The sequence below is a fragment of the Carcharodon carcharias genome, chromosome 37, assembly GCF_017639515.1.
Source record: "Carcharodon carcharias isolate sCarCar2 chromosome 37, sCarCar2.pri, whole genome shotgun sequence".
In the NCBI taxonomy this organism is placed as follows: domain Eukaryota; kingdom Metazoa; phylum Chordata; class Chondrichthyes; order Lamniformes; family Lamnidae; genus Carcharodon; species Carcharodon carcharias.
In genome coordinates this window covers 8,986,451-9,002,401 of record NC_054503.1, presented here as the reverse complement: position 1 = coordinate 9,002,401, position 15,951 = coordinate 8,986,451, and the positions used below count along the sequence as shown (strand labels likewise).

Here is a 15,951-nt window from a genome sequence, read left to right as displayed (position 1 = left end):
ATTTCCTTTTGAAAGCATCTAAGCATTCGCCGCAACCACTTTCTGTGGTAGCGAGTCCCACATTTTAGCCAGTCTAAGTAAAGATTTTTTTCATGATTTCCCCTTTGGATTTATTTATGGCACCTAGTTTTGGATTCTCCCACATTCTCCCTATTCCCTCTACTGCCACATTATGAGTACTAACAGATCTCCTCTTCTCTTTCCCTAACATGTTAATTTAAAAATTTTAATCCTTGAGTTCAGAGACCTCCCTATCTCTGTAACCTCCTCCAACCCTACAACCCTCCCTACCTCTGTAACCTCCTCCAGCCCCTCCAATACTCCCTATCTCTGTAACCTCCACCAGCCCCTCCAATACTCCCTATCCCTGTAACCTCCTCCAGCCCCTCCAACCCTTCCTATCTCTGTAACCTCCTCCAGCCCCTCCAATACTCCCTATCTCTGTAACCTCCTCCAACCCTACAATACTCCCAATCTCTGTAATCTCAACCAGCGTCTACAAACCCCGCCCTCCCATCTCTGTAACCTCCTCCAGCTCCTATAACCCTCCGTGGATCTTTGCACTCCTCCAATTCCGGCCTCTAGACCATCACCTGATTTCCATCACTCCACCATTGGTGGCTGTGCCTTCAGCTGCCTGGGCCCTCAGCTCTCTGAATTCCCTCCCTATATCTCTCTATCTCTCTCCTCCTTTAGGACACTCCTTAAAACCAATCTCTTTAACTTAGTCTTTGGTCAACTGCCTGATATGTCCTTAAGTGGCTCATGGTCAAATTTTTTTGCCTGAATTAGGCTCCTGTGAAGCAGCTTGGGGGATGTTTTACTACATTTAGTAGCGCTATATGAATGTCAGCTGTTGTTTGTTTTCTTTATTCTTTCATGGGATGTGGGCAGCACTGGCAAGGGCAAAATTTGTTGCCCATCCCTAATTACCCTTGAGCTGAGTGGCTTGCTAGGCCATTTCAGAGGACAGTTAAGAGTCAACCATATATCTGTGGGCCTGGAGTCACATGTAGGCCAGATTGGGTAAGGATGGCCGATTCCCTTCCCAGGAATCAGCCGAGTGAACCTTCTCTGTTATGGTTGGTCGAAGCATCGCCATGGAGAAAGAAACAGGGAACCATAGGTTCCCTAAGCTCCTGGGTAACTCACAAAAGGCATAAGGTTTGAGTTCCTTTTGCAAAGAATGGGCCCGGCATTTGAATGCATGTTGCTTCTAGCAAGTGTGAATGAGCCATGTTACAAGCTTGACTGATCAACTTAAATTGGTTGCTTGTTGGTGTAGCTATTGGTTACGGGTATCTGTTGGCTATATATTTAGATAGTAAAATACCACTTGGAAGGATCGCTGGCTAACTCTGACCTCTAGCAAAGGGTATTTACTGCAGGTTTAGAAATTACTTAAACGTTCTGAAGTACATCAGTAAAGTGAATCTGCTCGGTCAAGGTTTCGGCTGTAAGATATGTTTTGCACCATGTCGTACTTAGCCCTGCTAGAACCGACAGAATAAATTTTACTAATAAGTTGGTGCCTTGTTTTAGCGACAGTGTTGTTATGACAGTTTTCACAATTTGGTTTTAACATGCTGCAATATATATATATTTTTTTTAAAAAAAAGAAATATTTAGACAAACACTTGAAACATCAAAGCAAACGGGGCTACGGGCCAAGGGCTGGGAAGTTAGATTAGAATAGATAGGTGCTTGATGGCCGGCATGGACACGATGGGCCGAAGGGCCTGTTTCTGTGCTGTGTAACTCTATGGCTCTAACTGCATTAGTGAACCAGGTGGGTTTTTACAACAACTGATGATAGTTTCATGGTCACCATTAACGACACTAGCTTTATATTCCAGATTTATTCATAGAATTTAAATTCCACCAGCCGTTGTGGGATTTGAACCCGTGTCCCCCCCAGAGAATGAGCCTGACCTTCTAGATTACTAGTCCAGTGACATTGTTTAAAAATACCATGACTGTACTATGATTCTACAAACTCTCTTAGACACTGAATCTGGTGGTATTTTAATTTTGAGTGTGTGGGAAGGGCACCCATAGAAATGGGGCAGTGAACTACAAATCCCATAAACCCTCGCTCCGGGTCACCGCCCCGTCTGCTCCCTGATTGGTCCGCCTTTGGGGAGGAGGAGGAGGGGGGCGCGGTGGCGGTCATGTGCCCCGGAAGAACTAGCCTCGTCAGTGAAGGTTAAGAGAGAGAGAAAAAAAAAATCAAAATATTGCAACGGGTTCGACGGTGCAGCCACCTGCTCGTCGGTGCAAAACAAGAAAGGCGATAACGGTGTTTTCGGGAGCGGAGCGATGGAGAAACTCGTCGCCGGGGTCGGCCGGAGCCGACTTCATTGGAACGGGCGGCCGTTGGTGTGGGCGCGCGGCGCGGCTTCGAACGCGTCCCGAGCCCAACGGTCGCCACGGCCGGCGGCCGGCGGCGGCTTGGCGCCTGCGCGCTGGCTGTTGCCCGCCGGCCGCGGGGCCCGCCGCCCTCACTCGCTGCCGTCGAGCGCAGCGGCCGCGGGCGTCTCCACGTCGCTCGGCCGCATGAGCGCCAAAGGCTTGACCCCCGCTCCCCTTGACGCCGACTGGAAAGTGGCGAAGAGTAAGTATTTCACCGCCGCTCCCACGCATCGCCCCAGCCCACCGGCTCCCAGGGCTGCTGGAAATAAAAGTTTGGTCAGAGGGGCGGGTTTTAAGGAAGCCTCTGAGCGGGGAAGAGCAGCTGAGGGAGGGAATTCCAGAGATGGAGGCTTAAAGACACCCGAGGGGGGGGGGGGGGGCAACGGTGAGGCCTCGGAAACCAAGAGGTCACCTGTCATTGGTCACCATCTGGTTCACCGGGTTAGGCTCTGCGGGATGGAGCTGTTGCCCATGACCTCCCCTTTTTTGCCTGTTCACCAACAACTTTTTGTCTTCATCAGCTCAACGTGGGCGTTATTATTTACCGCCTGACAATAAAACAGCGAAACCCCAGAGGAAAACTGTTGAAACGCGGGACGCGTTGGGGCAGAGGGGAGGCCGTTCAGCCCTTCGAGCCTGCTGTCCCATTCAGTAGGACCGTGGCTGCTCTGATTGGAGTCTCTCAACTCCCACTTTCTTGTCTGCCCCCCACCCCCAAACCCAAATCCTAACCCTAACCCTTGACTCCCATGCTTTATTTAGACAGGCAAGCCTAACTCTGCTTTGAATAGATTCAATGACCTCGCCTCCAATGCTTTCGGTGGGGGTGGGGGTGGGGTGGGGGGGGGGAGGGGGGGGGTGCAGCGGGGGAAAGGAAAGGAATTCCATGGACCAATGACTCTTGAGGGGGAAAAAAAAAATCCTCATCTCCTTAAATCTCCCCCTTCTTCTAAATCCCCTCCTTCATCTCCCTCTTATTCTTAAACTGTGTCCCCTAGTCCTAGTCCGTCGTCCCCTACAAATGGAACCATCCTCCCTATCAAGCCCCCTCAGTATCTTATGCGTTTCAATAAGATCGTTTCTCATTCTTCTAAACTCCAGTGGTTATCGACTCAACCTGTTCAACCTTTCTTCATAAGTTAAGCCCTCATCCCAGGAATGAGTTGAGTCGACCTTCTCCGAACCAAATTATATATTTTTTTTCCAAATAAGGGGACCAAAACTGTACGCAATATTCCAGATGTGGAATAAAATATAAAATAGACTTAAAATTACTGTACACTCCTTAATCTCTCGACCTCCTCCCTGTCTTATTCAGAGACTTTTTATAGTTTATGGAATTCAAAATAAAACCGACAACAGTTAGGTAAGCAGAACACTCACTTTGTCTCACCTCCTCTCCTCTCACACATGTAGTTTTTGAGTTTAAAAAGAAACAATAAATTTCAGCTAAATAAAGCTTTAGAAATCCACAGTATTCTCCAAAATTATTGGAACAAAAGTTATTGAATATCCACTGCTAGAAGCTAAAGAAAAATATTTCACCACTACAGTTGTCTGGTACTTAGCCATCATGGGAATTGACGTGTACTGCAAACGCTCAGAACATAACATTCAAAACATTGTAAGGTCACAGCTACTGGTAAAAAGTATCAAGTCCAATTGCAGGGATTTGGAAGAGCTTTTCAAGTGAAAACTTTAATGAAAGTATTAAAATACAGTAATTTATCAACTTATTGTGCAATATGTCATTTGTTTGGTTCCCATTTGCACTTTAACTAAGTTTGTTTGGGGTGGGTGGGGGTGGGGAGGGCGCTGCAAGAGACTCAGGTGCTCTGACTCAGGGAAGAAAAATTTGTCCAGGCTTCCTGGGACTGACTGCTGAATATACATGTGTGTGGGCATGAGGGGTGTCGACTCTGCCTTAAGATTCAGAAGTGCAGTAACAGAGAGGCCACTGGACTAATGATCTGTGAGCTCAAATCCCATCATGGCAGTTAGGGATGGAATTTAAATTTAGTCTTGGAATAAAGCTAGTATCATCAATGGTAACCGTAAAACTGCTGGATTGTCTTAAACACCTATCTAGTTCACTAATGTCCTTTAGAGAAGAAAATCTGACATCCTTGAGCTAACATGCCTCCGCAGAAAGAGGTATCGTAAATATTGGTCAAGACTTGCAAAAGGCTGTTTATGGTTGGGTCCAGGAGGAAATTCAGGGCCATAAATACAGAACCTTTTTTGTTTTTGTTTTTTTTTCCCAAAAAGAGCACTTGGAGAAAATTGATCGCACAGAAAGACGAAGTTACTACAAAGCTGAAAGATTTGTTATCCTCGATGAGATTCAAACGTGGAAAGACTTTGCTGAAGGTGAGTCAGATTGTTATACAGAAAAGGACAAACTAAGCTCGAAGGAGATGGGTCCATCAAGAAGTTAGTACTCTGCAGGATGAAATGTTTCCTATGTTCCCTTTTAGCCAGGAGAAGAGTGGAGGGAGGGTGTGGTCTACAATTCTACTGAAGATTTACAAGGATGATGCCAGCAATGTGGGTGTATATATCAGGAAAGGATGGATAGGCTGGGTCTCCTCTCTAAAGACCTAATAGAGGTCTTTAAAATTCTGAAAGATTTTGATAGAGTGGATACAGAGAGAATGTATCCTCTTGTGAGGAAGAGCAGAACTAGAGGCCACCAATATAAAATAGTTACCGAGAAATCCAACAGAAAATTCAGGAGAAACTCCTTTACACAGAATGCTGAGAATGTGGAACTCCTACTACAGTTGCTGTGGCAAATGGTATAGATGTATTTAAGGGGCTAGACAAGTATATGAGGGAGAAGGGAATAGAGGGTTACGACAATAGATTTAGATGAGGAAAGTTTGGAGGAAACTGGACTCGAGCATAAACACTGGCAAGGACTGAATGGCCCGTTTCTGTGCTGTATATCTTATGTAATCTGATGTACAATTCCTCTCAGTGTCCCTGAATCAGGAAACAGTCAAATAAAAACAAATGCTGGAAATACTCAACAGGTCAGTGTTTAGGGAAACAGAGTTAACATTTCCAATGACCTTCCTGGAAGAAGTTAAGAGATTTAACAGTCTGTAAACAAGTACAGTCATGGAAAGAAGATGTTGGGGGGCCAGGGGGGAGGCGGTGTTAGGGGTGCTGGGTATGGTGGGAACAATCAGCCGAGGTTTCCAATCTCAATTATTAGCTGGTGATCTTTGCTGGAAGTCTGCATGTGTGAAAGTTTGGTGAGCAGAAGATTGGACCCGGCTCTGGCGGTCTCTAGATTGCCGGATAAATTTTTTCCCTCCTCGGTTTACAAAAGAAGAGTGGCCATTTCATTGAGGTACTGTAACCTTTTCCCAGTGCCGTTCTGAATCCTCACAAGAGATGCAAAAAAGTTAGCGGAGCGGACAGAATAAAACTAATTGTAATCAACGAACTTCACAATTCAGAGCCATCTAAGCCTTACAAAATGCATGTGTTCGAGAAGAAATGAGTATAGATATGATTAAATTACTGCAAAACATCAACTTATCCAGTTCTGACAGCTTAGCAGGAAATTAGTCCCATTTCCTTCAAATACATGTTATAGACACACGAGGGATGACTTAATAATAAATGTACTTAATCTCTGCCAAAGGCAGTATAAATATTTTACACCAATATTCCCACAAGAGCTTGAAAGCTGCAGAACCAGTAACCGACAAAACTCAGCGAGTCATATATTTCTCAAAAAACCTGTCCCGTCAGTATACAAAACATTGTGTGCTCTTTATTAACCATCCATTAGCCAGAGGCACTCTGTAAAGATTGTATTTTTCAGCATGTGGGAATGCGATGAAAAGACCACTGGATGCCATTGGAAATGAAGTACCAGTCCCTGACACACATTCTCTGCTGTAGGCTAATCATAGTACGTGGCTCGTATTGATTTCAAGGTGTTCCAGTTTATCATTGTGATGTGAAGTCACCCGAAGCAGTTTTAGGTCAGTGATATGAGCCCACTTCCAGGAAACGATTATACATTGCCTCGGTTGTCGCATTTACTGTGTCAACTAAGGCTCAGTCGTCGCACCTTCAGTTCACAAGGCTGTAAAAAGTCCCATGGCACTATTTTAAAGAAGAATGGGAGTTTTCTGCAGTGTCCGGGCCAGTATTTATTCCGTGATCGGCATCATATAAACCGATTATCCAGGTCATTATCACATTGCTGTTTTTTGAAACTGTGTGTGAACTGACTGCCCCATTTCCTGCATTACAATGGTGACTACACTTCAGAAAGTACTGAATTGGCTGTAAAAAGCTTTGGTGTTCGTGAAAGGCACTACATAAATGCAAGTCTTTCAATTCATTTTTTGGCTTCACACCAGCAACAGTATAATTACAATTGGCATTAAAATAAAGTTTAAAAACTCTCCAGGTGGTTTGAATTTTCACACATATTACATGTTCACTCGAGATTGCTTTGCCTGCTTCTCACCACTGCAGGGGCAGGAACCTGTCTCAGACTCATATGTTTAATAAAACCAGGTCAGTACAGTTATTGCTCCATAGCTAAGTCTGATCATCTCATTCTGGGAAATCTATTAATTTTAACTCCTACTTTATAAACTCTGCTTTATTAAGGAATTGCTTTTTATGCAAGCTCATGTAGAGAATAAATACCAAAATGGACTGTTTGGGCTGAATGACCCATTTCTGTGTTATAACTTCTATGTAATTTTAAGCAATACTTTCAGGGATAGCAATGGTTTATCAGAGTTTTTCTTTAAATTCATTTACAGGATGTGGGTATTGCTGGCCTGGCTGGCATTTACTACCCCAGAGAAGTTGGTGGTCAGCTGTCTTCTTGAAAACAACTGAATGGTTTGCTAGGGCAGTTAAGAGTCAATCTTTTCCTTCGACAACACCTTCCAAACCCACGACCTCTACCACTTAGAAGGACAAGGGCAGCAGACACATAGGAACACTGCCACTTGCAAGTTCCCCTCCAAGCCACACAGCATCCTGACTTGGAAATATATCGGCCGTTCCTCCACCGCCACAGGGTCAAAATCCTGGAACTCCCTAACAGCACTGTGGGTGCACCTGTACCATGTGGACTGCAGTGGCTCAAGAAGGCAGCTCACCACCACCTTCAAGGGGCAATTATGGATGGACAATAAAAGCTGGCCTAGCCAGTGACACCCACATCCCATAAATAATAAAAAAAACACATTGCTGTGGGTCTGGAGTCACATATAGGCCAGAGCGGATTAAGGACAGCAGATTTGCTTCCCCAAAGGGCATTAGTGAGCTAGATAGGTTTTTAAAACGACCCATCAGTTCCATGATCACCATTACTAATACTAGCTTTTTACTCCAAATTTATTAAATTTCCCAGGTGTTGTGATGGGATTTGAACTCAAGTCTCTGAATTATTAGTTCAGGCCTCTGGATTACTAGCACAGTAACTTAAACAATAGACTACCATGCCCTATCATTAAGTAAAAGTGGCTACTTAGAAACTAAATGTACTTTCATTTCTTTTTCCAGTCCCGTTATTGCTGCTCTGAGAAACAAACACAGCTCATTATTTTACACGTAGCAAAATCAATTTTTCTGGTTTGTGCAGAAAGTAAACTTGGAAAATTCCTCTGTCAATACATTATAGAATTGTTCCAGAGTACCTTCATTCTGATTAACAAAACAATGAGTAAATGCCCAAAAATCCTTTTGAAGATCTGTTTCCCTGGAGCTTAAGGATTTTTTCTGTGTTTAAGAGAAAACAGCTTTTTAACCATAGTTTTTTCACTTCCGTGGTTTGCACTCGACACATCCTTCTCTAGGCTTTGAGCTTGTTGAGTGGAGATTAATCCGCTTTTGTAACATTCCAGTTCTTCCTGTGCAACAAGCAACTGAGCCTTCAGTTTGTTGCGTTCTTGCAATACATCCCTCAGTTCCTGGAGTGTGAAACGTGGTCGATTTGGGTCGTTAACATCCACCACCAGTTTGTCCGGCCCAGTGTTCTGCTGCTTCTCTGAATCGCTTCTCGCCTCTTGGAGTTCTCTCCGAAGTCTTTCTGTTTCCGTCCTCAGGTTGTCGCGTTCAATTTTCAGCGTATCTGCTGTAAGGTTCTGCTTGTCCACCAGAGACTCAAATATTTCTAGCACTCTGATTATCTTGTACTGCAGCTCAGAGACTGTGTGGTTGTCTTCCAAGCTGCTGAGTTTGAATAGATCACGGCCAATGATGTAAGACATATCGTAGACATCTTCAGCTGTGAGCTCGAATGGATCTTTGTCAAATGCTGATGTAGGATTCAATTCCTCCATCGATTTTCCTTCCAGTGTCTCCTCACTCCCCTGCCAGACTAAAACTGAAAATAAAACCAGCTGATCATCTAAAATGAAGAACTGCTGTTTGACAAATGGCTTGCTTCAGAAAAGCTTCACTCCATATATTCAAACAATGAACGTGTAACATAGGCAGATTTCCGTTGAGTACTGCAGCAGAATAACCGTTTTCCACACTTCCTCTTTGTGTACTCAAGTTTCACATGACAGGAAGCAGCAGCGTTGTTTGATTGACAGTTTTTTTTAAACCAACCCAGTGTATTGCTTGGCAATCCCCAGTTGCTTAGCAACACCTACAGAGATGTAGAATTTTGTGCTTGTGTTTTTGTTCTGCTTCCAAAAGAACTTTTCTGATTCTCTAATAGGCTGCCTGAAGTCCTGGAAGCAGCATTTTTCCTCATTTTCTTTCAAAGTTTATTTTAATTTTCTTTTCATAAACGCTGCAATCCAATAATGCCGAATTAGAGTCAGAGTCATTTACAGCTCAGAAGGAGGCCATTTGCTCCATTGGCAACTTATGTTCGGGACCAGTTTCAAGAGTGCCAACTGCATGCCAGCATCTCAGCCAAGCCATCCTGGTCTTGATAGGCTATTTCACCACTGGGGTCATCACCCAATATATATGTACACTTTCCAGCAGAGACTCCTGGATAGAGATTGAAAGTGGGAGATCTGGGTGATTCACTCCACTTCCTGAATGCTGAGGGCAAGTGTCATGCTCCTGCTGACATCCTGGCTGAGGGCAACTAAGTCAGCACAGAACAGTGATTGAATATGCAGCTTGCTGGTTCTGTGTGACTCAGTGCAATGCCATGGACTGCATTTACCCGTGAGGTTATTGAGGGGGAAGAGATTGCTTTTTCAACTTTATTTTTAAACATTCATGTTTTTTCTCTTATTTCTTTTTTAAAGATATTCTGTCCCATATCAAAGCTGTTTTAATTTTTGAAAAAAGCTGTTTCATGCTACCATTCCTCTCGAGACTGCTGCTTTAGTGGGAGAATTGAGGCAGTTATAACTATTGGCAAGACAGCCTCACCCTACATTCTTTCATTTAAATACATGTTCCAGATCCTCAGCTTTGCTCCTTCCCTAGCTGGGAGCCATTCCTTCATCTGCAGCCTTACTGTGCCCACATTCTGCGTGTCACAATCTTTGTAACTGCATCATTGTTACTTATCAATGGACATTTCTTCTCAGCTATACCCAACATCTTCCTAGCAGATTGCCTTCCTAATGCATTAACTTAGTATATTTATCATTAAGTATCATTGGAAATGTGTATTTTTAAAGTTGGGGAATTGATTTCTAAACCTAGTCAGCTTCTCCAGCTGAGTCAGACTCAGCTAAATTGACAAGCAACAAACCTTGAAATGAGCAGGCAAGGGAATGCTGTAAACCTGACTGTAGCCTATTTTGATTGACAATTTTGTTCAAAATATTATCACAGAAAGTTATCCTGAAATGCTTTAAAAAATGGTTCTGCAGATAAATACATCAGCGTATTATGCGCTGGACTGATGTGTATAGGTTTGAGTGCTTACTTTTCCATAACCAGTTCTAGGATCTTGGCTATACCATTGGGGGAGGTGAAGAGCAAGGTTCAATTAAAGAAAGTAAGTATTTTGCCATAGAATATGACGTTGAATATATCGGACAGAAACAGGCCATTCAGCTCAACAGGTCAATGCCAGTGTTTATGCTGCACATTAGTCTTCTCCCACCATACTTTATCTCACCTTATCATCATACTGCCCTATTTCATTTCCCTCGTGTAATTATTTAGATTCCTCTTAACTACATTTATGCTATTCATTTCAACCACTCCTTGTGGTAGTGAGTTCCATATTCTCATCATTCCCTATACAAAGAAGTCTCTCCTGAATTCCCTATTGGATTTATTAGTGATTGTCTAATATTTATGGCCCCTAGTTTTGGTCTCCCACACAAATGGAAACATCTTCTCCATGATTGCTAAGCATTGACCCCTGCTAAGAAGCTCCTTGACTTTGTGACCACCACCTAAGTCCATTGATCTGATGATACCAGGCACTGCTGTACCTTGTTTTGAAGTCTAATCTCAGTTTGATTGTTGGGCTCACAACGCACGGGTAAACTAGAATCTGACCCTGTTTGTAACCTTGAATCACAGACAGAGCGAGAGAGGACCCATGCTCCAATTATCACCTCTTTAGTATTGCATTTCTGTAGCACCTAGCACAACCTCAGGATGCTCCAAAATGCTTCACAACCAATCAAGTCCTTTTGAAGTGTAGGCACTGTTGTAAAGTAGGAGGAAACATCCTCTGGCAAAATAAAGCAAAGATATCAGTTGCCAATTCACCCATCACACTTCCAAGTTGTCATCTGGCCACATCTTTCATTGAATAGCTGAAGACTGATGGTGTGAGGTCAGAGAGTTTTAATTCTTTTGCCATATCAGTTCTGCCATTTTTGCATTGAGCAACCAGAGCAAAGTGCGAAGGCCCATCATGTAGGACGAATCAAATTTGACAGAATTAGAAGACTATGCAAATGAGTAAAATAAAAAGGGAAAACTGCAAATGCTGGAAATATGCAGTGGGTCAGTCAGCACCTGTAAAGATCAAAAACAGTGTCTGGTATTTTAGATTTGATTATAGAAGGAAGTAAAGAGTCGTGCAATTTTAAGATTCTAGGGAAGAAACAAACAACAGACTTTTGAGTTTTGGTTTCAACACTGTAAGGATGCAAAGTGGAGAAGACAATCTGCCGATGCTGGTTTAAAAACAGCTGAGGAAATGCCCAAGTTTCTGTTCCCTGTGGTGGTTCACTCCTATGCAAGGAGTTAAGAAGGACCAAGCCACTTCCCAGATGAATGTCAAGAGGCGAATCTCATCCGACACAGATGACAAAGTGGGGACGAGGCAACCATGGCTGACAAGGGAAGTCAGGGACAGCATAAAAGCTAGAGAGAAAGCATACAATGCGGCGAAGAACAGTGGAAACCAGGGAATTGGGAAGCCTACAAAGACCAACAGAGGACAACTAAAAAATAAGGAGGGAGTAGATTAAATATGAGGGTAAACTAGCCAGTAATATGAAAGAAGATTGCAAGAGTTTTTTACATATATAACGGGTGAGAGAGAGGCAAAAGTGGACATTGGCCCACTGGAAAATGATGCTGGAGAAGTAGTAGTGGGGAACAAAGAAATGACGGAGGAACTGAATCGGTACTTTGCGTCAGTCTTCAAAGTGGAAGACACGAGTGACATCCCCAAAGTTCAAGACAGTTGGGGGGCAGAGGTGAGTATGGTGGCCATAACCAAGGAGAAGGTACTAGAAAAACTGAAAGGTCTGAAGGTGGATAAATCACCTGGACCAGAGTTCTGAAGGATACAGCCGAAAAGATAGTGGAGGTGTTAGTGGTGATCTTTCAGGAATCACTGGAGTCAGGGAGGGTCCCAGAGGACTGGAAAATCGCTAATGTAACCCCCCCTGTTTAAGAAGGAAGTGAGGCAAAAGATGGGAAATTACTAGCCGATTAGGGTCCAGAGGAGGTTCACGAGAACGACCCCAGGAATGAAAGGCTTAACATATGAGGAACATTTGAGGACTCTGGGTCTATACTCGATGGAGTTTAGAAGGATGAGGGGGGGATCTGATTGAAACTTACAGAATACTGAAAGGCCTGGATAGAGTGAACGTTGGGAAGATGTTTCCATTAGTAGGAGAGACTAGGACCCGAGGGCACAGCCTCAGAGTTGGTGAGATTTTAGAGTCCGTTATTAAGGATGAGATTTGAGAATACTTGGAAGTGCATGTTAAAACCGGGCAAAGTCAGCATGGTTTCATTAAGGGGAGGTCATGCCTGACAAATCTGTTAGAATTCTTTGAGGAGGTAACGAGTAGGTTAGACAAAGGAGAGCCAATGGATGTTATCTACTTGGACTTTCAGAAGGCCTTTGACAAGGTGCCACACAGGAGGCTGCTCAGTAAGTTAAGAACCCACACTGTTAGAGGCAAGGTACTAGCATGGATAGAAGATTAGCTGTATGGCAGGAGGCAGAGAGTGGGGATAAGAGGGTCCTTCTCAGGAGGACTAGTGGAGTTCCGCAGGGGTCAGTGTTGGGACCACAACTTTTCACTTTATACATTAATGATCTAGATGAAGGAACTGAGGGCATCCTGGCTAAGTTTGCAGATAATACAAAGATAGGTGGAGGGACAGGTAGTATTGAGGAGGTGGGGAGGCTGCAGCAGGATTTGGACAAATTAGTAGAATAGGCAAAGAAGTGGCAGATGGAATACAACGTGGGGAAGTGTGAGGTCATGCACTTTGGTAGGAAGAATAGAGGCATAGACTATTTTCTAAATGGGGAGAGAATTCAGAGATCTGGAGTGCAAAGGGATTTGGGAGTCCTAGTCCAGGATTCTCTTAAGGTTAACTTGCAGGTTGAGTTGGTAGTTAGGAAGGCAAATGCAATGTTGGCATTTATTTCGAGAGGACTAGAATTTAAAAGCAGTGATGTGCTGCTGAGGCTTTATAAGGCTCTGGTCAGACCACATTTAGAATATTGTGAGCAATTTTGGGCCCCGTATCTCAGGAAGGATGTGCTGGCCCTGGAGAGGGTCCAGAGGAGGTTCACGAGAACGATCCCAGGAATGAAAGGCTTAACATTCGAGGAACATTTGAGTACTCTGGGTCTATACTCAATGGAGTTTAGAAGGATGAGGGGGGATCTGATTGAAACTTACAGAATACTGAAAGGCCTGGATAGAGTGAACGTTGGGAAGATGTTTCCATTAGTAGGACAGACTAGGACCCGAGGGCACAGCCTCAGAGTAAAGGGAAGACCTTTTAGAACAGAGATGAGGAGAAACCTCTTTAGCCAGAGAGTGGTGAATCTATGGAATTCATTGCCACAGAAGGCTGTGGAGGCCAGGTCATTGAGTGTATTTAAGACGGAGATAGATAGGTTCTTGATTGGTAAGGGGATCAAAGGTTACGGGGAAAAGGCGGGAGAATGGGGTTGAGAAACTTAACAGCCATGATTGAATGGCGGAGCAGACTTGATGGGCCGATTGGCCTAATTTCTGCTCCTATGTCTTATGGTCTTATGACAAGGGCTGCTGCTATTCAGACAAAGAAGGGCAAGGGCGGCAACTACAGAAGAAGTGGCAAAACTCTAGGGAACTGGAGGAGGAGACACCCTAGCTCCAGAACATTGGAGACAATGAAGAGACCAGTGCTCCCCAACTTTGTCCTCAACTTCGAGAGGCCTGCGCCCCAGCTCCGGGAAGCCGGGAGCAGCAATACCCTGGAAGGGGAATGGATTGGACAGACTTCTCCAACAGAGAACAATTCAAACTTCGCCCCTTGCACAAACCCGCCCCCCCCGATGCCACCTGAGCAGAACATCTCTAATGGGGCGGTTCAGGAAGGTTTCCCCAGTCCATCCAAAGTGAGACAATTTGCAAACACTATGGGTATGCAGGAGCAGACCAAAGGACTGGAACTGTCAAAGACAAAAGGTCTGGTAAGCAAAATGCTTTAAAAATGGGGATAAAGATTGTATCCATTAACACGCATAGTGTTAAATCTACTAAGTGATGTGTTGCGACCTTGGATTATCTTTCCAAGGTCAAAGCTGACCTGTTTCTGCAGGAGTGCGATACCACACCTCAACTCCTACAGGCAATGGTCATGATGGTGATCCCATGGGCCATCAATCTGGTCGGGAGGAAACGGCTCACATCCTGCTGCGGGGAGGAGACTTCGCCATCTCCGAGGTTAAGGAGGTGGTGGGCAGGTGCCTCCTCGTAGCAGACGTATTGTACAACACTGCTCCACTTTGGTTAATTGATGTGTGTGCCCCGGCTGAAAACAGTGAGTGGCTGGCAGTCCTTCAGTAGCTCCCACTGCTGCTTTAACTTCCAGTCTGGTCGTTCTTCTGCCGAGAGCAGACTGGGCGCCACGTCCAGATTCCTCATGGAAACAGTAAAGACTACCAAGCTGAACAATGTCCTCAGCAACCCTGCAGATGGAGTGCAGTATAGATACACCTGATCGTGGCCAGACGGGTCCAGCCATTCCAGGATAGACTTCCTGTTTGTGTCCTGAGCGTTCACAGTCAGATCCACCGACATCAAGCCAGTGTTCTTCTCTGACCACTGCCTCCTACTGGTTGCCTGTCACTTACAGGAAGACCAGATGGCTGGCAGGGGGACGTGGAAGCTGAACATGCAACTGCTGACCTCAGAGAACATTGAGGAACTCAAGAGGGATTACAAAGGTTGGAGAATCTTGAAATCCCTCTTTGAGTCCCTGACATACTGGTGGGAAGCGATCAAGGAGAACATCAAGAAGTTTTTCAATCTCATAGGTGTTCAGAAAGCTAGAAAGGGACAGAGGGAAACGTCCCAACTCCAGAAAAACATGGGGAAGAATTTTCGGGTCAGTGAGCAGGGGTAGGGCGGGTGTCCTGACGTCACCGCGCGTCATTTAGGTTTTCAGTTTGGTGGGTACACAGCCGAGTCGGTTGTGTGCTTGCCGAACTGTCAAAGGCCTATTAAGCCTATTTAAATAATCATTAGAACAATTAACGGAGCAGGCGAAGAGCCCAGGCAGCCTTCGCATTTCTCATGGAACCTCATCCATGGGCGGGATGAGGCTTCATGAAGGTTTCATTAATTAAATAAAATTTTTAATCAAAATTCATGAACATGTCCCAGCTCATGTGGCACTGTCACATGAGGGGACATGTCTCAAAACATTTTCTTTTCTTTATTTACATTTTTAAACCTTAAACTAATCTCCCTGAGGCACAGAGGGGCCTCGGAGATTTCTGTGCTCTTTCGTGTGCTTGTGCGAAAGAGCGCAGGCCCCGACTCAGGGAATTCAGCGGTGCAGCTCCGATTGGGGGTGCCGATCAGGTTCGTGCATGTCCCCGCTCAACCCCCACCGATGGGGGGAAATTTTTGCCCATGATGAACCTGCTCTGGCTGCGGTCGATGGGGGTCGATGTCAAGGAGAACTCCGTGAAGAGCCAGCAAGCCTCAATCTTTGCCTTGGAGGCCTCCAAGATCAGCTTCCAGTCCAGAGCCTGCTCCATGGAGCAGGATGAGACATGTTCATGTTTCTTCTTCAAGAGGTACACAGAGAGAGCTCTGATCAGCAGCCTGAAGGAAGAAAATGGCTCAGTAAAGT

The 15,951-nt window shown here is 44.7% G+C and overlaps 2 protein-coding genes across 2 annotated transcripts in view; one reads left to right on the top strand and one right to left on the bottom strand.

Moving 5' to 3' along the window:
• Window positions 1–2,220: 2,220 nt before the first annotated feature.
• The window catches only part of LOC121272970 (ADP-ribose glycohydrolase MACROD1-like), a 904,756-nt gene continuing 891,025 nt past the window's right edge, over window positions 2,221–15,951 (top strand). Inside the window, exons 1-2 of the mRNA XM_041179876.1 lie at window positions 2,221–2,614; window positions 4,681–4,782. Of these exons, the coding sequence (XP_041035810.1) occupies window positions 2,320–2,614; window positions 4,681–4,782 (397 nt within the window). The 5' untranslated portion in view covers window positions 2,221–2,319. The remainder of the gene's footprint in view (window positions 2,615–4,680; window positions 4,783–15,951) is intronic.
• On the bottom strand, window positions 6,178–8,939 carry rilpl2 (Rab interacting lysosomal protein-like 2). The gene has a single exon (XM_041179878.1). The coding sequence runs from the start codon at window positions 8,739–8,741 to the stop codon at window positions 8,166–8,168; it is 576 nt and encodes a 191-aa protein (XP_041035812.1). The 5' UTR covers window positions 8,742–8,939; the 3' UTR covers window positions 6,178–8,165.

Coding starts and splice junctions, on each gene's coding strand:
- rilpl2 (XM_041179878.1), bottom strand. CDS start 8,741: ATGGAGGAATTGAATCCTACATCAGCATTTGACAAAGATCCATTCGAG.